We start from the raw sequence: 25703 nt of genomic DNA, 5'->3' as shown, positions 1-25703 counted from the left end.
GTGATCAGGGGCCAAAAACGCGGTCCGTACGTAACCAGTACTTGTTATTTTTTTTTTTTTTAATGACCTATTTGCACTTAAATCTTTCATTTTCAGATCACATGCCGTTTGTCTGCTCAAGATTGAGAGGCTGAGTGTTCCACGTCGCTACGGAGGTTTGCCTAGTAGTTTGTTCGTTTATTAAGTGACTTGTTGGTTCCTTCCTTGATAAGTTGTCATCTTTGCTACTATGCCCCAATTTCGCATTCCTTGGGTCTTTCCTCATACCTCCCTCTTTAAGCACGAAAAGGTGAGACCTGAAAACAAGATTACAGAAGGATAGCATTAATCATTTATTAATACATGCATCGGTCATTAACTAATTCTTTTCCCTTTTTTTCCCTGGCCAGGTGTTGTGTTCTGTATTGTGTTGTGTTCTTGGGCAAGACGCTTCACTCTTCCAGTGCCTCTCTCCACACAGGTGTATAAATGGGTACCGGCGAATTTGATGCTGGGGTAACCCTGCGATGGACTAGTATCCCATTCAGGGGGGAGTAGAAATACTCCTAGTCACTCTGTGCCCACTGAAACCAGAGATAACCGCGGGCCTAGAGCCACTTGTCCCGTATGCAGACTTACCTTCTCTTTTTATTCTGTATTCTATTGCAGGCATAACAGATTCTTTCGGTAGTTATGAGTCTTATTACATGTCTGGAACTTCAGACACTGAGTATTCAAGTGAAAGTGGATCAGTGGAGGCCGTCGGTTCCTACTACCAGTACGATGTAAGTATTACTTACTGTTTTGTTACTTTACACGGTTCATTTAAAAGAGGATCAACCCAACTTTTGTTTCATTTCATTTAAGTGCCCCGGTTACTTGATTTCTGATATGACTTCCTTCATTCATTTTCACTCATCCGTAGAACATAGGGCGTTCGGCCTCACTCATCGTGTTGGATATGGCGTTTCAGCTCCTTGCCTTGCTGTCTTTTCTTTCTTAGGAAGACGAGGAAATGCTGTCAAGGATTTCATCTCAAACTCGTGGTTTAGCCGCAGTCAGAGGAAAACTTTATGTGTAAGTCTACTCTTCTTGTATTATCGACCATGCCGTTCACACTGAAATCTGATGTTCTAACTGTTCTTTTAAGTTTTTGTGTTTTCTGATAATTCTGTCAAGATTCTTTGTTTTCACATCCTGCCTCCAGAGAGAAATAGCATAAGTAATTGATGTGCCTGTGAGTTCATTTTGGGTGAGCAATCAGAAACACGCTGTTACGCGATTCAATGAACGGAGCTGATTAGCCAGGCTTGTCGGTCCTCTATCAGTAGACCGCCTGACTGGCAGATAAAAATCTGCGATACAAGCGAGCTGCTGACCACTTACTGTCATCGTCGTTGTCGCTGGAGATCTGGCTGAGTCGTTACCCCAAGTAGTCATACTGTTCGACATCCCCGCGACTCTCTTTGTGTAACAGATAACCAGTTTACACTGCCACGGAAATAATTCGTAAATCAAACTGATAGCGGATCGGTTTCTGACGCATATTTAAAATCTATTATGTAAATTCGTGGTGGCAATAATAACTATACTACATAGACTGCACTATCTCTGTCGCACATCGCATGCGACCTATTTGCGTTTGTAGTCGCCATCCAAGGAAACTACACACTTGACGATATTGAGAGTTCTGGGCACAAGGAAAACAAAACTCGCTTAGTGTGCACTAGACTGTTAAAGTTCGCCATAAACATGAAGCGGTTATCAGTTTGCAGGATTATGTATCCTTAAATATTATGATTTCCCAACTCAAAAAGGGGTTTTTTGAAACACAGATAAATATCAGGGCATTTTTTTGACGCGAAACGTAAAATTTCGTCGAAATGATGTACAATGAGTTCAGTGTATAGTGCACATGCAGCATCTAATCTATCCTCATTTGTGAGATTTACCCATAAGATCTATCCAGGTATCTAGGTCTCGTCCAAAAGATGACAAAAATATTGTCGGATTTTTAGTCAAAATACAGCGGTACATCAACAAGTATGAATTGTCAATATTTAAGATGATATTCTGTTTCCTTACATCAAGAGGTGGGGGGCTTTGCTCTTGAATCGCACAGAATGCAATATGCATCTCAACGCTGTGGGCCTGGTCGCCTGATAACAAAAACGCCGACTCTTTTTCAGTCATTTATTTCGTAACTCCGCCCGTTTTCACGGCGAAAACGTTCGTCAGCGGGAAAGATTTATAACACCTTTTCAGGGCCAGTCAGATCGGTTGTTAAATAGTGACAGAGTTCCTCAAGCCTCACGGGTTGATTAGTGATAATTTTGTTTTTCGCCTCCAGCTGTGATCTGGCAGGCAGTGAAAGGGTGAAGAAAACCAAGGCCGAGGGTGAACGACTACAAGAGGCGCAAAGCATTAATTCCTCTCTTCTGGAATTGGGGTATGTGTAGAAAATGCAGTCTTTTCAGCCGACATTAATCTTTTAAATACGATCCGGTTGCAATTGAGCCAAATCCCAGATCCCGTTATGGGCCTGATCAAGGGAATAGGATCATAATCTCTTGGCCTGACAACGGACTCTTTAGGAACCATGGGGTTGCCACAACTCGGCGCATTTAGCCTAAGACCACCATTCATCGGTTCCCTTCCTCGTGAGATTCGGCCGTGTTTGTTCACTAATGTACATGTTGATCTTATATTGATTTACGGGTTCGTTAACGACTGAACTCGAGACCTGGAAGTGTGATACTGTCCTAGTATGTTGATACACCTAACCTTTGAAAATTATTTACTAAAGAACCTCCTCTTAATCTTGATTTCTAAACTGGTTAGAAAGAGTAGCTCTTTATCATCTCGTTTCCACAGTTTGGAACATCATTTAAACATGCAGTAATATTTGGTGATGAATTTTTATTGATATTTGTCAGTGTTTATGACTATTTAAGTTGTCGGCAGGAGAGACGAGGCAGAGGAAATATCTTGATTATCCAGTGATACAGAAAAAATATTGAAATCTAATGTGACTCCAGATAGGGCCACTCTCTGGAATTTGCTGTTTTATTTGTAACAAATTTTACCAGGAGCTGTCTTATTAACACAACTGCAAAATATATTGTTTGTTCAACCAATCTAAAACTTCAGATCTGACCAATGAAGTAGGACTTAGCGTAAGTCCAAAAGGATTGTTATGAGTATAGCAGCCACTGATTGTTTCCGTTCTTCGTTAACTGGAATGATAACAGGATGTAACGTCGCGAAGTTCAACATAGTTTGTTTTCCCTATATAGTGTTTCAAGATGAAATATCAATCTTTTCAGGAATGTTATACAAGCATTAGCTGAGAGAACGAAGCGCCATATTCCATACAGGAACTCAACATTAACTAGGCTTCTTCAGGACGGCTTGGATGGGAACTCCAAAACTAGCTTAATCGTGAGTCAAGTACAAGCCAACAGTTTTACAAGTACTTTTCTAATTCTTAGAAGAATGAGTAAATCGATTTCTTGCTCGCTGTTTATTGGCTTAATATATTAGAACCTACAGTTAGGCTCAGGTCAAACGTCGAACTTCACATGAGACGAACTTAACTGAGCCAATCTAGTTCATGAAAAGTTCGACGTCTAACTCGACTAAGTTTGTCTGACTGAATTTACATCGACCAAGTTGGTCGATATAAATTTTAATTGAGTTCGACGTTTGACGAAACGGTCGAGCTCAGTTTACCCGATTGGATCGACTCAAAATTGCAATTTCGTTCGTCTCATGTGAAGTTCCACGTTTGACCTGGGCCTTATGCCACCCTCCCTCTCAACGCATCTAAAGGGAAACCAACGAACAGTCCAAATGGGTCGAATAAATGTGGTGCACGTGAGGTACACGTGAGTATGTGCACGGATGTGAAGCACAAATCGAGCGCTGCCAAGATCGTGCTGTTCTCCGGCATGGAGGTGGCCATGGATTACAGTTATTTGAAATGAGTCCAAATCAAAACATGCAGTGTTTTGGTTTAATTTCTCCTTGGTTAAACACGTAGTTGTAAAACATTGAATATTCTTTTCTGCTTTATAGGTTTGTGTTTCTCCTTCATTTCGTGATGTTAACGAGACGCTATGCAGTCTGAAGTTTGGCCTTCGAGCAATGAAAGTTCATAACGTTGCACAAATTAACGTCGAGGTAAGCCCAATTTACGTTTTAAGGATAAAAATTCTTACGTTGTAAAGTTAGCTAATAAAAAGAGGGAATTTTTAACGTCTCTTGAATAGGATTAAAATCCTGAAGGGAAATTTTTAACATTTCATTTTTTGCACTTTGTTCTTCGAGTAACTTAATTAGCACGTGACATGTGAATATGTGGTAACTTGTCGTATTCCCTTGTAAGGCCTAACTCACGCCAGCGACACAGTAACGACACAAACGACGAAACGGCATATCCGCTTTTGTTGTTAATGTGAACTTCGACATAAAGACATAAGGTTAGGTGAAAAGAAGACTTGGGGGATAAACAATAATTCTGTTTCCGTGGAAAAAATACAATTGAGAAGAAAAGAGTGGATGCGTTTGACCTTTCAACAAAAAGCTTCAAGTCGGAGAGCACACGGCCAGTATCATAACCTCAGACGGTATTTACACGTACGCAAATTTTGCAGCAAAGTGAGATAGTACTACATAAAAAAATTGTGCGAGGAACTTTATTCTGTAATGCAAAATGTAATAACATTATAGTTTCATACATATAAAAGATTTAGTGCGAGGAAGTCGCCCATGCCCGTTCTCTGTAATAACATTTCAGTTTTTATACATATAAAAAATTTAGTGCGAAGAAGTCTTCGCCCTGTCCAGTTCTCTGTGATAAAAATATAGTTTTAATACATATAAAAAATTTAGTGCTGAGGAGTCTTCGCTCTATCCAGTTCTCTGTTATAAAAATATAGTTTTAATACATATAAAAAATTTAGTGCTAAGAAGTCTTCGCACTGTCCAGCTCTCTGTGATAAAAATACAGTTTTAATACATACGAAAAATTTAGTGCTAAGAAGTCTTCGCTCTCTCCAGTTCTCTGTGATAAAAATACAGTTTTAATACATATAAAAAATTTAGTGCGAAAAAGTCCTCGCCCTGTCCAGTTGTGCGCGAAATAAATATAGTTTGATACATTTTGACAGTTGTGTACACAATATAAGGGTGTTTCTGAAAAATATCTAAGGGGGAGTACAACCCAAATACAAACAGCGAAACAGGGCGAGGACTTCTTCGCACTAAATTTTTTATATGTATTAAAACTATATTTTTATCACAGAGAACTGGACAGAGCGAAGACTTCTTCTCACTAAATTTTTTATATGTATTAAAACTATATTTTTATCACAGAGAACTGGACAGAGCGAAGACTTCTTCGCACTAATTTTTTTATATGTATTAAAACTATATTTTTATCACAGAGAACTGGACAGAGCGAAGACTTTTTCTCACTGAATTTTTTTATATGTATTAAAACTATATTTTTATCACAGAGAACTGGACAGAGCGAAGACTTCTTCGCACTAAATTTTTTATATGTATTAAAACTATATTTTTATCACAGAGAACTGGACAGAGCGAAGACTTCTTCGCACTAAATTTTTTATATGTATAAAAAATATTTTTTTATGATAGAGAACTGGACAGGGCGAAGACTTCTTCGCACTGAATTTTTTATATGTATTAAAACTATATTTTTATCACAGAGAACTGGACAGAGCGAAGACTTCTTAGCACTAAATTTTTTATATGTATTAAAACTATATTTTTATCACAGAGAACTGGACAGAGCGAAGACTTCTTAGCACTAAATTTTTTATATGTATTAAAACTATATTTTTATCACAGAGAACTGGACAGAGCGAAGACTTCTTCGCACTAAATTTTTTATATGTATAAAAAATATTTTTTTATGATAGAGAACTGGACAGGGCGAAGACTTCTTCGCACTAAATTTCTTATATTTATAACAAATGAAATGTTATTACAGAGAACTGGACAGAGCGAAGACTTCTTCGCACTACATTTTTTATATGTATAACAAATATTTTTTATGATAGAGAACTGGACAGGGCGAAGACTTCTTCGCACTAAATTTTTCATATGTATTAAAACTACATTTTTATCACAGAGAACTGGACAGAGCGAAGACTTCTTCGCACTGAATTTTTTATATGTATGAAATTATTTATACAACAAAATAAGCAGAAAAGAAATTTCTTTGCCCAATTTTTTTTATCAGTAACAGAATGAAACAAATATTTTTAGTAAGAAAATACAGAATAAAGTTTTACGCACAAATTTTTTATCAGTCGCCGCAATATTAAAAATACTGCTGATGGCGGACTGGGATCAACAATTGTGAGGCCGCTGTCATTGGTTCTTTGTTATGTCGATGTTTTTTCCAGTTGTTTGCAGTAACATAACATCATAACGACGTAGACATAACGACGTAAGGAAAACAGTGTTTTGTTTCCTTGTATATCGTTATCTTCTTGCTGTTACATTGCTATTATGTCATTGTGCAAGGACGTTCACACTACAAACATTAAGTCCTTCTTATGTCGTTATGTCGCTAGTGTGCACCAGGATCGAGGCTTTTTTTTCTCTCTACCACCATGCCAGTTGTTTGTTTCAGTCCCCCTTTATGACCTTCGAGAAACTTCGGTAACTGACCCATTTTGTATCTAACATCTTGGAGACATCGAGGAATTGATTTGACAGGCAATTTGTCAAGTAAATTATATTGTTATCAATTATAGCTTCTGGCTTATTGCTTGTGTAAATCGGTGTTTCAATTTATACAGTCACTTTCAACTAGTTTCTTTTTTTGTTAGTCATTGTTCATACATATTTAAATATTGTAGTTATTCACTGATTACGAACAATATTTCTAACAAATAAAGGAATAACCGTAGAGAGGAGAGCACTACTTAAATTCAACATCTTATAGCGCAGATGTCCGCATATATTTGGACCTTTGAAATGAACAGAGACCTGATGTTATTTAGAGCATATATCAGACAGCTGTAACCTTTAGTTTCCAAGGACAGTTCAATATTGATACATAACGTACACGGCGACGTAGTGAGTCGAGAGCAACAAAATAGGCGTAAAGTTTCTTGACTACTGGGAAGTTTACTTCTGAGATAGTTTTCTTGTAGTCGTTGTGTTTTTGATTTATATGTTTGGCCATTTAGCTTTAATCTAACCTGCGGTGTTGAGGCTAGCAGGTTGTGAGATAACAATTTTCTTGTTTTGTCTGTTACCGAACAAGTCATTTGTTCAGTTAGATTGTCAACATCCAAGTCATTTTAAAATTTGGCCGCAAGGAAAAGGATTTTCTTCAAAACTGCTTGTTGTTTATAGTGTAAATGGGAGAGAAAGCTGTACCCGAAGCCAAATTGTATCAGCCTTGGTAGGATAAAGACTGCATGATAAATTTCCCTGATGTATCAGCACATTGAATTTGCATCGATGTTCCCTTTTAATTTTGTTTAGATTTGAGACCGATAGCAAAGGAATGTCACAGATCCTATCGCGGTCCCCGCCTTCTGACAGGCCTTCTGACATGTTATGATTCGCTATGTAAATATGTTCAACGTCTTAAACACATGCTTTCGTCATAGAAATGTCTGCGATAACCCTTTACTAGTTTTGGTTGAGTAGAAACATTGTTTTTGTTTGTCTAAGCACGTTATTACATGTACTTCATTCTGCAGATACCAGGCACATTTTAATGCCACCCTGCAATCTCGCACAGTTTTGTCTAGAACGTTCTGTTATGAGAGCGACATGGAACGTGGGAAATCTGAATAATGGCGCCATATTCCACAATTGCCATTATTACCTCGTTTATTTAAAGCTTACTATTATCATGAAAAGAAACTACAACTTACAACTAACGATTTTATCCCCCGAATTTTAGATAAACCAAAACGGTTGGGGTAGTTAGTTCATTATGGGTGCAAAAGTTCATGTCAATACGTATTTTATGTTAAGTATATTCAGGAGCTTATTGCATGGGGTCCTGGTATATTGTGTATTTATTAACTACAATTTACTGTGAGAAATCCATCCGTGCTGTAGCGGGAACAAAATTGTATCAAGTTGAAAAAGTTTTGTTTTGCTGGATTTTCTTGGTCTTTCTTCAAAAAGAATTAAATTAACTTTTGAACACCCTATAGTTTTTAGCCGGTGATTTTATAACGAAAAAAAAAAACAAAAACAAACCACTTTATATCTTGAGGGCAAAAATACCAAGAATCCGTGCATTTGTGAAACAAGAAGAATTTACTACCGCGAGCTTTGTTGAAACCGGCTTCAGTTCTGAAAAATTAATTAACAGATTACGAAAGAAATTGTACTTAATAATCCCTGAGAAGTGTTTGAATTTATGTACGTTTTAAGATCTTTACAGTGAATGTGAGTGTACGTAGGTTTTTGAATTTTTGGTAAAGATATGTTCAAGAGAACTCTGCAAGATTTGGGTTACGCAATGTTTCTAGGTTAGCTTTTCGGGACTAATTGTTTCACAGGAAACCGCATCACTAACTACTCTTGGTCGGCTACTTTTTTCAATGTCATTTAAACACTTAAAAATGCATTGTTTACGATATTAAAAGCGGAATCATTATAACACAACGAAGAGAATCAAGAGTGCTTGATACTTGCCTTAGGCCATTTTTTTTTAAGAAAGAAATAAAAATAAATCATAAATCTCGGAATCCCAGCAGCAGTCACTGGCTGTTGTTGTTGACAGACAAAGAATGTTTGCAAGACAAGAGAAAATATGCCCGTCATTCTCAAAAAGCACGTGCTCCAGTTGTTAGCAGTTATATTGTTTGATCGTCACCTAGTTAAAATTTATTCATTCGTTGTTCATTTACTTATCGCGCGAACACCGTCTGTCTTTCGTCTCCTGTGTGCTGTGATGGATGCTCCGTCCTTTCTGCACGATTCACCGCCGGAATGTGTTTTATGCGGGCCACATCATCGTTCGTTTCATGATTCATGTCCATAAGCGGAAGAACGGAACATCAGTCCTGGAGTTTTCCCCCAGGCAAGAACAATCTTTGCTAGATTTCTGCAAACCTCTCATGACTTGAGTTAGACGCTAACTTTGTAGTGCAATGTTTCCTTTAAGGTTACATGAGGCTACATTCTTTTTTCGATCAGAGTCATTAGTTGACCTTCTGTGTTTATCAAACAAGAAGGTTGAAGACTCGAATTGCAAATATTCTTGACAGCCAGTCATTTTAAACAAGTGGCCTGCATTATCCGTAAGAACATATGGTATTGTTTCGTCGCCCTGCTCGCTTCTTGCCGCACTGAAGCGACCGCTACACGTTAATAATGATGTGTTTGTGTAAAAACATTCTTGGTTGCCTTTGTAGATTGACTACCAGAAAATGGCCAAGCAACTCAGTGAAACATTAGAAGGAAAAGGTTAGTAAATTACTCCAGTTGCACTGGGATATATTGTCGCTTGCATTAATAGATTTTCAAGAAGTTTGCGTAAAATTCCAGGACCTTCTTTCACAGCGGCGGTTTTTGAGCATTACACCGGTGGAGTATTTTGAGTCCCTTGAAGGCGTGATTAAACTTTTGAATGAGCTTTACCCGGCATTATTTGTTAATTACATTTTTCGTGTGTTGCGGTTTTGGCGTGTACGGAGATGAAAGAGCCAAACGGGTCACTCGCTCTTGCTTGTTATTAAATCCCATGTATCTATAAGTACTATCCAAGTCGACGAGAAAGCTAGAACAACATCAAAGAACATGGGGCTAAATGTTGTTTTATGCAAACATATCGCCGCGGGCTTTGTGTTTAGTGCAGTTTAAAATTAAAACAAACACAACATATCCCTTGAGAAGCTCAACTTACACCCCTTCTATTTTAGTAGTCGCGTAATATTGTGGCTAACCAGGCTTTTAACAGCATGCACTTTATGCTTGAATGCCTTACGCGCTTTTTTCCCCTTGACCTTTATTTGTTAGCAAGTCAAAGCAGAGAAGACAAAAGTAGCATTCTCCTGTCGTTGTTGGAGGCAAACGGTGCAAACTGGTACCCTTGTTGTGCTCAATAGTAACTGACAAACATCGCTTGCGGTTTTTGTTTTCTTAAGTTCGTGCCAATTAAAAACCGGCTTTATTATGTTAATAGTACTCTTTAGAAATGACTTTTCAATACATCGGTAGATTGACTGTCGGTTTTATTTCCCGGGTAAAGTTTCGCTCTTAATTATCGTCAAAATTTGTTTCTCGTACAGTATAGTGCTTTCTTTATCGCTTTGTTTCAATGGGTAGGTCTGTCGGCTTGCGCTATTATGGTCCATAATTTACCTATTATTTCGTGAAGTTTTGTGTTCTTATCTGTCCATTGCGCTCTTATTGTACCCAACTTACTTACATAAAATTTCAGAGCATCGAATTATCAAAATTGGAGACCAAAATGTGCTTTACATTTTACCTGGAAATTTTGCTGTTATGGATGTAAAGACTACTTGTTATTGTTCCGGACAATCTTTGATTCTGGCATTTTTTCGACCAGGGATGTTCTTGGTAACCTTCATGATTTTGCACAACAGAAATACCGTTTCGATTGGTGACCACAGGTCAGACTGGGTGCTGGCTATACAAAAGGAAAAGTTTGTGCGTCGTTTTTCCGCCGTTTTTATTACACTTTATAAAAGGACTTTACCCGTAATTGCTTTTAGAACATATTTTTCTATAGAAACAAAGCCTTTGAAGTTATTCGCCAGCGCGTCATACCCAATTAGCAGCGAATCTATAGATTTAGCGAGTTAAACCGATAACATCCCTGCTACAACCTGCCCCCCATTTATGTTTCATGTTACTGTCTTCCAGAATTTGCTGCAATAGAAAAGTCAACGTCGGACCAGTTAGGTCATACCCCAGAAGCTTATTCCGGTTTCTTTGACATTTAGTAACTAGGAGTATTCTACTACCCCTTGGATGGCATGCTAGTCCATCACAAGGCTACCCCCAGCATGAATTCAACTGGCTGGAGAGAGGAATTCTGAGAATATAGTCCTTTGCCCAAGAAATATGGCTTGAAGACCAAGCGTGAGGTCAAGGTAACTGCATATTAGTCAAGTTCTTTTTTGCGTATTTATGAACCTAGACGGAAACACGCAAACAAAGAACGAGGTCAATATCCAGCCATCTTGACCGAACAAGCTTGGTCAATAAAGGATTTATTACATGGCTTCAGGGCATTTTTTCTTGCGGGACGTAGCGCGTAATCCCAAGCGACTATCTTACTCGCCCGGGGAGTCAATCACAGCGCAGGATTTGGTTCATCTCACGGAGCTGGCAATCCCACTAGTGAATAGATTAGTCCCAGGTGAATTATGCTGGTGGTAACCCTGTAATGGACTAGCATCCTATCCAAGGAGTAGTAGAAAAAGTCCTAATTGCTTTTTGTCACAGAAACCAGGATAACTAGCTCGACGTGATGAACAGGGCCCGATCTCGTACCGCCTCATCCGGAGCCATGAGGCCACCGCACCTGCCAATACCAAGGTCATCTACTAGCCTCAGTAACCAACGATATATGTTTTGAGCATTTTGAATGTAAAACCGACCGTGAACCAATGGACAATAGTGGTACATACTACACGTGCTATCTGCTGGTGGGCAATTTGCAACCGGTACTTTTAGCTCAAAAAAGTTTAAAATGATAAAAAGTTCCTAAAAGAGTCTAAGGGCAAATAGGAAGAAGATAAAATAATTTTACTCCGACTCTTCCTCTGTTTCCAGTAATTAATGATATCAGTATTGAAGTGGGCGCATTTTGTAATAATATATTTGGTACCAAACGTTAGGCATCTCCTTTCCAGAAGAACTTTTTTTCAAGCTTCTCCATTAATTTTACACCTACATCTAGTCAACATATATAATCTGCACAGGATTATATCACAACAGGTATTAAAGAAAAAACTTCTAAACAACTGAGACAAGGTCATTCCCCAGTACTGCATTGCGCATCCTTACTGCGCATAATTTGTGGCGTCATTAGCGAGCGCTCGTGCACGCGCATATCGAAAACATGACGGATTTGCCTTGATATTGAGTTCTGTCAGTTGAAAAATGGATCTAGCTCACCAACGAGCACGGGCACCCCATTTTTTTTTCCAGTCATTGTGATCAACTAATCATAAACTTTGCGTGAGAAAAGACTGATCTAATTTCTATTGCTGAAAATTGAATAAATAAGAAAAATAGCGGATACACTGTGGTCTTTTCTATTTTGCAGTCAGTAACCACGTCAAGAAATTTGGTTTAAAGTTTTAATGAAGGATTTAGCTTTCTGTCTGAATCAAACTTAAAATGTCTATTTGTGTCCGAAACAATGTATTGACTGTAGTTTAATGCGTGTTCGTATGAGTCTGGGCTCACAAAGATTTTACAATTACTGGGAATGCGTTCTTATAATAAGCATCAAATAATACCAAAATGGGGCATATTCAATGCCTCACTGCTCCTTAATGAGCATGGGCACCCCCCTTTTTTATTTCAAAATTGAAGTTGACAAATACTCAGTGGACAAAGTTTGAACAAAAATCTATTGCAACTTTTCTTCCAGAGGAATTACCTTAATTGCCTGATAACCCAACACATCGGCTGCAAGAGACCTTTGGACTAAACATAGTGAAACAGGTGCTTCAAAACTGTATAGCACAGGATTATAAACACCATGTTATCACCTATCCTCTATCTCTCCTGTCTTTTCTTCTTAAGCCCTCATCCTTCTCTGGGGGCAGGATTGCCGTCGCTGTCTCAATTGTAGTTTTATCTGATCAAACGTGTTGTGAAACAAGTCTTGCGCTCGTTTGAAGGATTCCATGCCTTTCGACGGGAGGCTAAAGATAGATTTGTCAGCTGTTTTAGTCTTTTCTATCACGGATAACTTAGATTCCTTTGGTTTAGTTTCGTTGATCAGTGCTGACTGTTATCTGATGTTATGGCAAGAATTAAACTTTCTTATCACTGGAAATTTTGACTGTAAATTACTTCTAATTCTAGTTCTGGTTACGAGAAAACAGCAAAAAAAATTAGGAACTGTAGTGTACTGTAGGGGCATAAAGTAAATCCACCAAATTGATGCAATGAGCACTGATTCAATAAAATATCTGAAATTATTGCATGGTTTAGGGTGCGGAAGTGGATTATAGGATAATGACACAAAACATTCATTCCAAAGACGATGATAATAACCAATAACATGACATTATATTAAACATAAGACTAGCTAATTTATTGTGAATCACTGAAGAGTCCTAACAGACAGCTTGTCGTGAATTTCACTTAACCTTTTAAGGTGGCGCTGTCGATATTCCAATTCTTTCACTGATCAGTCTCCGTATTACAGTTGGGAGAATTTGTGACCTTTGCGTTAGAAAATGTTCTGACATTGTATGGAGAAACTGGATGCCGGCCACTTTTGAGAAATCCACGCACATTGTAATTACAAATACCTGTTTTGAGTCAGTGAGTCGAGTACGTGACGGCTAAAGGCATGATCTCCATCGACACAAATATGAGAAATACTATAAATGAAAGTCTTTTTTACGTAGCCTGTTGACTTGTTGCATTGTACAGAATATGAACAGCCATTATTGATCTCTGAAGGAAAACCAAAAATGTAGATTATCTTGTGAATATCATGTTCATTTCCTCACATAATATGGCCTCTATAACCGCCCACACATTTTCAAATCATTTCTTTATTTCTAGAGCGTTCAGTGAAGCAACAATACTATCGTAGTCCCCGTACATCTTATTATTCCTCGGTAAAACCCACTCAATGTAGTATAAGTTCTTATTCCTGCTTAAGAACATTTATCCGGAACGAATTTTGTTTAGATAAGTTTTTAACGTAAGGCGTTGTTGTTAGTAGCCAAGCCAACATTTAGGATTTCCTCAACAGCAAAAACCTCAGAGTACTGGGTTTCCTTTATCACAAGAAAACTTGGATTTCCTCTTTTTTTGATGCACCGGGCTGTCTGTCGATTTGCGGTTCATTTTAATTATAGCTTAGAAGCCCAAATCCACTTGTTCGATCAAAGGACGCAAGCTCCTACGCCAAACTATTCAACGCCCATCCGCCCTATTCTCAAAAATTTCATATTGCAGTCCTCAAAAGACATGTTTTTACTGATCTGTTTGCTGATAACTCTTCCAGGTGCTATACAGGCATGCGTGGTGTCTCAGAAGTTATGTTTCTTGCACGCTATACAAGCTGTGCACAAATAAACCTTTCAAGAATGAAAAATACCTTCACTTGCGAAAATCTGTGGATGATTAGTTCATGGATGAAAGAAAGTTGATATTTATAGAAGAATAGGAGACGATTTAAAACACGACATACATCTTTGCGTGCTGTGTTCTACTTCTTTCACTTGAACTCTCGGTTGACATGCCTGCGTGGCCGCTTACAAACACAGTTGCATTACACATCTTGAACAAGCGATAACAAAAGACAACTGACTCTAAACACCCGCCAGTACTCATGTACAAAAAAGTCCTTACCTCGTATTGTTCCAACATATAACGTTAGTTAATGCAGCTTCTGTGCCTGAATACTGCAGCTACGGGAAAAACACATGGATGTGGAACTGTAGTGTCTTTGAATGCATTCGGTAAGCTGATAAATCCTCTTATCCAATATTATCCTATGATGCACGAAAACTTTGATCCAATTGGGAAATACTGTTTGGAGTGTACCCGATTTAATTGTTGTTAAGAATTAAGATTTTTGGCCGAATGTGAGCGCAGTTAAAATAGTTGCACCTCACAGTCCCTTTCTTTATATCGAAACAAAAACTGAATTCGTCGAAGTCAGAATTCCTGTTGGAAACCTTTGATCTGTCATTGAGACGCTCGAATCGGATTTTGTTAAATTGCGAATAGCTCGACAGAAGGCCATTACCGGCTGCAGATAAGCTCAGATGATCTCAGAGCTGTCTCGAGGCTTGGCTTCAGCATTTTGTCCTAGTTTTTATGGTGCAACATTGTTGTTGTAGCTTTAAGCGGACAAAGAGGACGCATGGAAGCTAAACAGCGTAAAGTGTTTCTCTCAGCACCGTTTCGCTTGCCGGGAACCGAATATGCTAATCGAAAGAACGCTCCAGCAACCAGGAACGGGGCAGTTAGAAGGAGAGCAACGCTCGAGCACGCGGCTAAAGGTATGACAAGCAAAATTATAGACTTGTAATGAACTACAACAACGTTAGTGTTTGTTGCTTGCTATTGTTGTAAAGCTATTCAGCGCCCGGTAAGCGGGCACCATGTGGTAAGAACAAGTCATTACTGGTAGTAAAGCCTTCCTTAGTCGCCAAAGCAACATAAGCCTCCAGATTTCCCGTATTGTAAAAGAGGTCACGTCTCCAACACGTAACTAAATCTCTATGGCACACGTTACTTTTTTTTAAATTTAACGGTGCCCTCGTAAAGCTTGTACGGTTGGCATGGTTACCATCACAGCTTCTTTTCTTCGGATGTACTTTGTTGCGAACTCTGATTTTTCCCTCATGTCATCACTGTACATTATACATCTGCCTTTCATTTTACGCATAGCTTTACGTTTGTTATCGGGTTGCAATCACCCATTAGTTATACTTGACCTTGTGAGCATTGGTTTGTATGCGCAACAAGTGTAACAGCAGGGGCTGGTTGTTGCTGCATCACACTACGAACTACGTTACAGAGCGGAAATGGGATGAAAAAAGATTCATTGACTATAAATATCACCCTGCGCAAGTCACCGTACATCAAACTGTGTATATGTAATGAAGTAAATTAAATGGAGGGATAAAGATTTAAGGCTAGCTGTATTTAACATCGCAAACCCGCAAGGTGTATGCGTACCAGGCCCTTGCAAAAATTGCAGAAAATTTGTGATACCTAATTGTTACCAGAATCCCTCTCGCGCCGGAGAGATTCTCGAGAGTGCTTACGAGCATTAAGTATTCGTGTTATCAGAATACAATTCCAAGTAAACTCCGTGGGTGAATGATTGCCGTGATATCGAGTTGTCTTCCCATTTTTCAAGCGAATGGAAATGTACTGTTATTTAACCCACCATACGTAGAGGTTGTCATATAGAAAAGCGTGGAAACCACGGAACTGCGCAGTAATGTAAATCTAATCTCAAGTCTCCCAAGACTTCTTACCGCAGTTGCTATTTAATATTGTGTGGAAGCGGGGGTGGAAAATAAGGAGATTGTCTCCTGTCTTTTTGAGTGTCAGAACTAGCTAGTCAATTCAGTCTTCTTTTCAAGTGTTATGGGCCAATTGTCCGTATTTTGTGTCCGTTCGAAAAGGACTCCATAGCTTTCCCACACTTTCCGCTGGAAGTTCTGAGACAAAACTGTTTTCCAGTGGTTACCTGGTAAAGTGCAATTTATGTTGTCCACAGGCATGTAGTGCAGGTTGTTTGTTATGCTATTGCAAATTACAACTGTGGATTGGCAATTTAGGGTCATTATTGATGAATGGACTGCTGGGGAGGATTAACCGACCAATAACATACATACTGTTTTTCTTACCCTGGCTGAAGTTTGTGCAACATACAAATATTGTTTTCGCTTTTTTTTTCAGTTTTAAAAGTGTTGTTGTGGTTGGTGTTCCTTTTTTTCACTTTTATTTCGTTTGGGCGCTTACTGCGAGATTTAGCTTGCTTCAGTCACTCTTGTACTAGTTTTCTCATTTTACGCTATACTGCTGGAGGTCGGCCGCGTTCAAATAAGTCTGTGTTAATTATATTGCTGACCCTGTTGATTGACATTTGATTTAACAACGTAGCCTACTTAGGTTTTGGCCAGACCAGAAACATGATAAAATGTTAACCTTCAAATGGAACCCATTTGGAGTTGACTGTTTCGGTTGACAAATGCACAAAACTGCTTTGTTTCTTTGCAATGGAGGCAACGTTGAACAATGTATGAAACGCAAATTTTAATGCCTAACGTTCTTAATGTCTGCGAATTTTCTCTGGATAAGTATGATCTCTATAGATTGCATTTTGGAGTAAGACATCGACATTTAATTCCTCAAAATTATTGCTTGGCGTCCACTGAATGTCTAATACCTAACCTTCTTAATAAGCTTGATGTCTGCGAATTTTTTCTGGATGAGGGCAAAACAATAAATTGAAAATTGAATTGAAAATTGAGCTTGGATGAAACTTTCGTCAACCTGTATGGAATAAATACTGTATTTCTTTCAGACCGGGAGTGGCGACGGCTCAAGTCAGAATACGAGAGTTATATCATGGCTTTGGAGGCAGAAAGAGACGTGAGACTACAACAGGAACTAAAGCAACAGGTAAATACGTTGTTTATAATACTAATAGGATATTAACCTCCATATAATATCACTGCTGGGACTTTGCAATCAGGAACCACTGTCAAGGGAAGCTCTAACGAGGTTATAAAAACAGAGTCTCAGACATGTCATTTGGCAGCATTTAAGAATGATAAATAGATCAGTTCAAAACAGACAAAGCTCTAGAACAGTATGCCTTGTTACGAACGTGACTCTATATCCTTGTGGTCATTGTGTCTTTTGAGAAAAGCGCAGCGCCACAAATAATGAAGCTCGCCAGGATATAAGAGTTCGCTCGACAGTTCTGCTGCTAAGCAACGACACAGTGATGGAAGTGCCGCCTTTTGTTTGAGGTGATCAGGAGTAGAACCCAATCACTTAAGTCACGGACTAATAAGTTGGCCCTAGCTCCCTCTATAATGCGCATTTGAAGGTGGCAGATTATATTTTGTACTCTTCATTTTTCTCTTTTTTTCTCCATTGATCAGGTGACCTCGGAATCCTGTGATCCAACAGAGGAGGTTCATTTGCCGGCGACTATGGAAGACGAGGCTCTCAAAAATCAGACCAAGGCAGTGTTACTTGCAGAGTTGATCTCCATGGAGTTATTCTATGGCCTGGAGGATTTGTTACGACGTGATCCAACTACAATAGCCCAGCGAGTCACAAGCAGTAAATTGTACAGTCTAACTGACAAAGATTTACTTTTACACAGCGCAGAAACGCTTCTAGAGGTAGATGTTTAGATTCTTTAGTTTATTAACCAGAATAGGTGCTGTTGTCTTTTACTTGGTCCGGCCACTCCATGTCATGCCACTGACTCACGTTATTGTTTCTACATATTTACTAGTTGACTGAATACTTCTTTGCAAAGAGTACCCTTGCTAATGAGGAAAATGGAAAAAAATTAGCACTGAAATGCCTTGAATCTAAAAATGAAAATACTGAGTTGCCAAGCAGGTCTTTGGAACGAGGTGAGGAAGTCTGTCTTGTTGATTATCTTTAATTAAATTTCTGAGGATCAATCCCAAAACAGACACTGCCTCTCTACAGCGTTGCATTTTTTAAGATTTAGCTGAGATAAATCAATTTATTTTTTCCAAGGTAATTACCGTGAGTATTATCTAAATTTTGAAATCTTAAGTTGGTCGACACTTGGCGGCGTAAGAGCGTCCGATAATAGCATGTGGGTTATTAGCAGAATTTACCATCGTATTTGTAATCGGTTTAGGGTAGTACTGTTTTCTTAACAGCTTACCAACGTTACGCATGATCCTATATAAGAAACGGCTTTGACGTCAGAGTATGACAAAGCAAAACATCAACAAGCTCAACCTGTTTGTTTTCATTACAAGAACAAATATTTTCGTATTGTCATTGGTATTCTAACTTTCCAAGACGTTTTAAGCAACTTAATCCGTAGTCACTACAAGTTAAAAATGGATAAGAAGGATCAGAAATGAAGCTAAGTTAAACGAACTGCAGACTGAATCACCATGCTCGTGATTCTTCAAGTTTTTCCGCGTAAAATAAACAGTCCCTCTGCCTAACTGGATTATGAACATAACTGCAATGAATTAGTCATAAGTAATATAATGTATGATACCGTCATGATGACTACGTGACTAGATTAATCACCAAAAGTCCACGTGTTGCATTACATATGTCACTAATGATTTGACCTCAAATTAAAAAATGGCGGACACGGGAATCTATACTGTTCGGCTTTTTCCGATTGCACTCATTTTTGGTGTAATGTTGCAAAACGAGCTCTTCTTAGTTTTTCGCGAATTAGCGCCGCTGGCCGCATAGTTTGACCATTTCTTTGTCACGTTTTTGATACATCAGAACTACTGTTGTATTTCGTTACTCGAAGATCCAGAAAAAAAATCGTTAAAAGGGGCTGAAGTATAAGTTTTTTGGGTGCATCTGGAACAACCGGAATTTAAATATCCTCTCGTACCCGGGTTCCCAGCTTTCTAGCTAACATTTGACTCAAGGTGGCGTCCAGAAGTTGTCGGCGATATGATTCCAGTGCTTCCTTGTGTTACTAGATGGTGACATTTGCTTCTGATGGTAATCACAGCCGGATCAGATTTTTTCAGAGTACCATTTACAATTAGCATAATGTAAAGTTTTATCAGTGCTGATTAGATATTTTCCCCTCAGGAAACAAGTCGAAAGGTTTTTAGTAATGTTTGTGGACTAAACTCTTCGTCTTTGTTACTAAAACGTACAGTGGATTTGGCCAATATTATGACTCCCGGATGTCGGGCTATGTCGAATACGCAACGCAGGAGGCAAGAGGCGGCCATTATACGCAAGCCCCTGCTGTGCACGCAAATCGACCCCCCTGTGAGTCATATACATTTCTTGTCCCTGAGACACGACCTCTTTTCTTCTAGTGTATGTGTTTAGTGTTTGCAGGATAAAGGAGAAGATTTGATAAATGAACAGGACAATTGACAGTAGTCTAAGTACACTGTAGTATAGGAAAGAATGCTGTTATAGGTACCAGGAGTTATAGTCAAACGTCTTTGTTGTTTAACGCCTAAATGGGGTCAGTTTTCAAACACAACTTTGAATGTAAATTCTTGGAGTCAGGCATAGTTGATCGTCTGCAAGGTAAAAGGTGTAATTCTTGCGAGACGAATGCACGATTCTTTTTCAGGTTTTGTGTTTGGTGGCTTAACTTGACGCCACAATTGGACTATCGCCTGAGGATAAAGCGTAGAAAGTAAAGCCGGCTTTCCCGCTCAGCAGAAACATCGTTACCTCATATGTACTTCAACTAGAAACGGAGAAAATTTGTTAATTTGGCAAGTGGAACTATCTGCCACTCATTACACATCTGGCTCAATTTACCGATAATTGGCTCATCACATGTTATCGCGTGTCCTTGTTTCAGAAAACGGCTCACTGCACAGCACGCCGATAGCGGAGTCTTCATACGAACGCAAAGTGCTTCGTGTTCGAGAGTCACTTGGCAAACTGAAACGAACAACTGATTCTGCCGCTCTTGGCTTCCTTTCGAGACTTTTGGACACCAAGCTAGACGAAAACGAGAAAGGTTTGTTTGATGTTCCAGTTTATCTGCATTTTTTAACATAGTAGTGTATTATGACCTTGTGTGTTTTCTGTATTTTCTGCCACAATATTGAAGTACTAACAAAAGTCCATAATCAGTTTTCTCATTAGGCTTCATTTTTACATAAACTTCTAACGATAAGTTTTATGCCTCACTCAGTGGTCGCGTATTTGCCTGTACTTGGGAGTTTGGCAATTATTTGGGTTACCAGCTAAAACACTTGATGGGTGAGCGAATAAATGGTTTAGCAAATTGGGATCTTCGCTGAGGATCGTTGCGGAACGGGGGGATAACTCGGTTGAGCCACTGGCTCGTTACGGGATGCCAGAGGCACAGAGAACTTGTTTCTTCGCACTACTCCAGCGACAACACAGCAGAAATAAATAAATAAATAAATAAATAAATAATAACTTTATTTAAGTGTCGAATGTATTTAGCACTATTGTACTAATTGGGGACACTGTAAATAAATAACCAAATATTCCAAATATAATCAACAATTATTCACCGAAGTGGAGGTAAATATCCATCACTTTCACCGACACTGGGGTGAATAATTGTTTTAGAATATACCACACAAGTTGAATAATTAGCGGACCAAAACGTTTTTTTTTAATGTGTGACAAGCGGTCGGAATTTTTTAAATCTCTCGCGCCGGCTGCTCGGAGGTGAATAGTGCTTGCTAATCATCTCCGAGTTAACCAATCAGAGCACGCAAAAAGCACTATTCACTTGTGTGGTATATATTAAACTATTAAGAATCCCAACTGGTTGGAGGCTGACCAGTTGGCTATTTACACAACGCGGTCGAGGAGTTGAACTCAGGACTACCGAGAACAAATCCAGATAGCAGTAGGGAGGAGGATTTCAACCAGGGAACTCCAATTCCAGCGCGCTAAACCACCGGCCACGCTGCCTGAAAAAAAAAAAACAAAAAAAAACAAGGAAACTTCTTTGGAGCTCAGCAAATCTTCTTTATTGTTTTCTAGTACGAAAGATGTATTGTGCATGAAGGAAAATTATTTTTTTCATGCAAAAGATTGATGTATAAAGTATTTTATAATTAAAAATCCAGATTAACTTTTTGAACGTTTTGAACGAATGAAATGTTACTTTTGAATGCAAAATCTATTATGCTTATGAATAGATCGACCAATTAGTCTATTTGCTACATCTGGGCAGATGTTCCTTTCAAAACTTTCCCCAATGTAAATTGTATATTGTATCTATTGTACCTCAAAACATAAATGATTAGATTGAATTATATCGATAACCATATTTGGAAGGGGTGGGGGGGAGGGGGGCTCCGTCAAGGCAGGGCTGGGGACATGGCCCAGGCACTGGCCTATCTGCTGGTGGTTTGCTGGCGGCCAGCCGTCAAAAGAAGGGGGGAGGGGAGGGTTTCTTTTACTGACACTTCCACTTGGCTCGTCTTGAGTTTTCAGTGTCAAACAACGTTGATATTGACTGTGTGGCTAACACCTCGCTCAGTTGTTAAACATTGTTTAAGCGTTCTGTGTTGGCATGGAACTTTGCTGAAGAGGCACATGCCACGTGCAGCTCCTAGCCAAGGGGGGAGGGGGGTCAAGGCGCTTGGGGCTCCTGGCCCTCTTTGCGGGTATGTTTTGGCGAATATGGTCAGAAGTCAGTGTAAAAAAGTCAAAACATTCAAATTTTTCGTAGGAATAAATAAGTGAAAGGATGGTTTATATACCCCTTACGATAGTAGACAACAAACTTTCAAACAGTTTTAAACATAGCATGCTGGACAAAACTGTTCTGGATCGACGTTTTACGACAAACAATTGAAACAAGCAAAACGAGTCAAATAATTTTGTGATTACCCAAACCTTATTAAATTCCACACATGGAAATGTATTTTCATACAGATCACGGAAGGAAGACTTGCGTCGCAGAGTATCTAAATTTGCGGACTGAATCACAAAGTACGGAAACTTACGCACAGACTTACGCACATGTCTTTACTCATCGGTATTGACGGGACCACAAACATTCACTAACTGAAAGTTTGAATTGGAAAATGTCTCTGTTTTTGTTCGAAGTTGGATGTCAAAATAATCAGTAAGCGAATAAAACCATAAAAATGAATTATTTGCAGTAAGTTTCTGTTACGCTTACGCACATGCCCCCACCCCCACCCCCATGATGTTATATGAGAATTTCAAGAGGGCTCAAGCTGTACTATATTACTTCTCTCTCCTTTCTTTGAGCGTACATATTCCTGATTAAAATATGTTTCCTGAAGAATTTTGTCAAGTATCATTCAATACTATGCTCGTCTCCTCTAGTAACGTGTGCCTTTTCATTTATCTATTTTTAAATTAATTATTTTTCTTTAATTGAAACAAGATTGTAGTTGAACTTAAAGTCGATATCTAAAACAACGTGTGATTTGTAGAAAGTTTTAATTCATTAGTTTGTGTACATACAGGATTTACAGCAAACACCGTAAAATAAGAGCGTACCGTTGTCAATTTTCTAGGTCAGATTTTGTCACATTTATCATCCTCATTTCTGATGAATATCTTACTTCAGACCTGTTCTGAAGATTCCCCTTACTTACCGGAAATTCCGTTTATAACAATGATGTCTTTTTTTTCCTTTAAATCACTTTATACTATTCAATTCATCCTGCATCGACTACTGCCTTCACTTTAGATGCTCGTGTTAGATTGCAAACCCTCCTGAAAAGTCAACATGTGCTATGCTTTGCAATAACTTTGCTTTCTCATAACTTTTAAAACATTTGATCCAATTTTAACTTTTTCAGTCACAAATGCCGCCCATAGTGTTGGAAAAAATATTCTCCATGTAAATATGTGTGATATTAACTGTCTCTTATCTCGTCCCATCATCTTTATCGCTAGCCCGTAATTACCACTCATAGAGAATCTAAATAAGTACAATTGCACAATTTTCAACCTATGGCTATGTCTTAAATGTAAGTGGGAAAAACTGATAAATGGTATTCCTTACTTTGTGTGAAATAACTTAGCATATCTTTGTATGAGCAGAACCCATTAAGTTTTCCAGATTCAACGGACAAGTGGTCATGAATGCTTGTAAACATATCATGTGCTTATTCAGAAAAGTTAAGCACTCAACATTGAGCCCTAGGGCAAACAGTAACATAACGACAAGGCATCTGCTTGTTCTGTCCACGAAGGTGAGATTTTGACAGGAAGCCATATTTTTGTCATGTCTTGTAAACTTCCCCTCTGTAGTAACTTCCGCCGACTCAACACTCGTGATTCAAGTTGGTGACAGGTTGATCTGTTGCTGAGGCTGTTCCTTGATTGTGTTACTATGAATGCCTTGATAATACCAACGTTGATGTGTTAGGTAATGACTTACAGAAGGTATTTTCTTGCTTTTTTCACTCAGGTTTACAAGAGTACAAAAAGCGGCTGTATGAACTTCTAAGACATCTTGTCAAGTCCCCGGATACTTCCTCAGGTATTACATAGGCGTCAGCTATATATCAGGGATTTTTTTGTTTACGTTATCTCATTTAACCACCCACTAAACAGAGCTCAGTCAAAAGACATAGTAAAAGGGAGGGACATAAATGGCTTCCATAATCTTTACAGCTGAGCAGGTCTACTCATGAAGTCGTTTGCAGAACCTGTTTGGAGTTTTCTTTCAGTTTCCAAATGGTTTATATGAAGGAATATATCTATGACCTTTGAGGAGTGTGGATAGCCAAGAGGGAGTGTTTTTTTTTTTAATAGAACCTTGACGAAACATATCTATTCCTTACACTATCCTTTCTCTGGGAATACCTCTACCATTCCCCAGTTTACATAGTCCCTGGAAATATTTCTTCTTTACCAGGGTTAACATGTCCCGGGAAAAGGTAAAAGTCCAGTTTTTAAGCACTCAAAAGTGTGTTTGGCTTCCCAATTAATCAAGAGATAAAGAAAGCACTCAAGCATTTTCAAAATGCTGAAGTATCCATTCTAAGGAAGGTGGGAGACAGTAGGGTGGTCGATGATAAATTATGTGCACTGCTGGGAAACACTCCAGAGACAGAGACAGAGAGAGTAGATTGAACTTGAAATCTAATTACTTGCTGATGCAAAGCGTACATTAAGTAAGGAGCAGGAAATTCTTAGTTTTGTTGTATCTATTACGTCTTTCGTTAAATCATAATACAAACAGAAAAAACAGATGTCATAGATGTTTAATTGTTGTCTTAATTGGCCAGGTGTCTTGGCAGATATATCATTAACTGTACACATTAACCTCGTACGTTACACTTCGTTTCTTTGTTCAAGACAAGTTTGGACTAAAAGATAAGATGTATTCTACCAATTGTGACAATTGTATCTCTTATCTGTTTGTGGAAGACTTACGGACAATATCAGTTTCTGATTTGGAAAAGCGTATCAGTCGTTTTCACAGATTTGACGAATGAAATTTTTGCTCTGTATTTGAAATTCAGCACCCGGGGATGGAACTCTTGTCGATTCAGTGAAGCTCGAACAGTCCTTGTGTCACGTGCTCATGGACAAAGCCATTCTGAACTGCCTTTTGTTATTGGATAAAGCCGACATGGAGTTCCGGATTAAAACCTTAGCAGAGCAGCAAACTCGATTTGATTATTCAGGTATGGTTAGTTCAATAATCTTCTACAACCGACACAACAACAACTAAAATATTAATAACAATAGTAATAATAATAACATCAACAACAACAGAAGAGAGGTTTGGAATGATACAGAAACGTCTTCGACAGATTTTGTAATTTCAGCATCTAAATTTAGGAAATTATCCAGACATCTAGCGTAAAAGAAGGTAACTTTCCGGTTTACTTCAATTGCGATGTTAATCACTTTGTCTTTATCTGACTAATACGTTGCACAAGTCTAGACACCCAACGAGGTCGGTCATTGTAAACCTTTGTACGCGTGGGTCTGACTTTTTTTTACCTTTGCATCGTCAAATCCTCGTCCGTTCTTGGCGAAGTCAATTGTGAAACGTAAAGGGTGTTATATTATTGTTTATTATTTGGTGTTTTGGTGAGTTAAAGGAGCTCAGCCACGGTACAAAATTACCTTTAAACTGAAGAAAAACTGAAAATAGTGGTTTGGTAAGATAGAAAAACACCAAATAAATAATAATCATAATCCATAAAGGGACAAGGGTGGTCAAGGATGGAGAAGATCGACTGACACTGATTACAAACGAAGAACTTGAAAGATTTAGGTTTAGCTTTTCAAGACGCGCAAACCAT

At 38.6% G+C, this 25703-nt stretch overlaps 1 protein-coding gene and 1 long non-coding RNA gene across 3 annotated transcripts in view; one reads left to right on the top strand and one right to left on the bottom strand.

The window, feature by feature from the left end:
• Positions 1-25703, top strand: part of LOC110045639 (uncharacterized) — a 38928-nt gene that overhangs the window by 6260 nt on the left and 6965 nt on the right. The window contains exons 8-20 of one of the 2 annotated variants that reach the window (XM_020751236.2): positions 97-155; positions 649-764; positions 983-1056; positions 2330-2428; positions 3306-3420; positions 4057-4161; positions 9402-9453; positions 17261-17358; positions 17847-18092; positions 18209-18332; positions 20267-20428; positions 23852-23923; positions 24912-25076. In XM_020751236.2, coding sequence (XP_020606895.2) covers positions 97-155; positions 649-764; positions 983-1056; positions 2330-2428; positions 3306-3420; positions 4057-4161; positions 9402-9453; positions 17261-17358; positions 17847-18092; positions 18209-18332; positions 20267-20428; positions 23852-23923; positions 24912-25076 — 1487 coding nt within the window. Of the gene's footprint in view, positions 1-96; positions 156-648; positions 765-982; positions 1057-2329; positions 2429-3305; positions 3421-4056; positions 4162-9401; positions 9454-14876; positions 15219-17260; positions 17359-17846; positions 18093-18208; positions 18333-20266; positions 20429-23851; positions 23924-24911; positions 25077-25703 lie in introns of those variants that run through there. The other variant, XM_089287682.1, reaches the window with a different exon arrangement.
• On the bottom strand, positions 42-14774 carry LOC149117915 (uncharacterized). The gene is made up of 2 exons (XR_016206626.1): positions 14563-14774; positions 42-296 (listed from the first exon to the last, which is right to left on the bottom strand). It is a non-coding gene; the product is annotated as an uncharacterized LOC149117915 (long non-coding RNA).

The sequence above is a fragment of the Orbicella faveolata genome, unplaced genomic scaffold, assembly GCF_042242905.1.
Source record: "Orbicella faveolata isolate gen_17 unplaced genomic scaffold, um_ofav_v1 contig_1, whole genome shotgun sequence".
Lineage (NCBI taxonomy): Eukaryota > Metazoa > Cnidaria > Anthozoa > Scleractinia > Merulinidae > Orbicella > Orbicella faveolata.
Note: the sequence above shows the minus strand (reverse complement) of the source record. Positions and strands in the feature narration are given on the sequence as shown.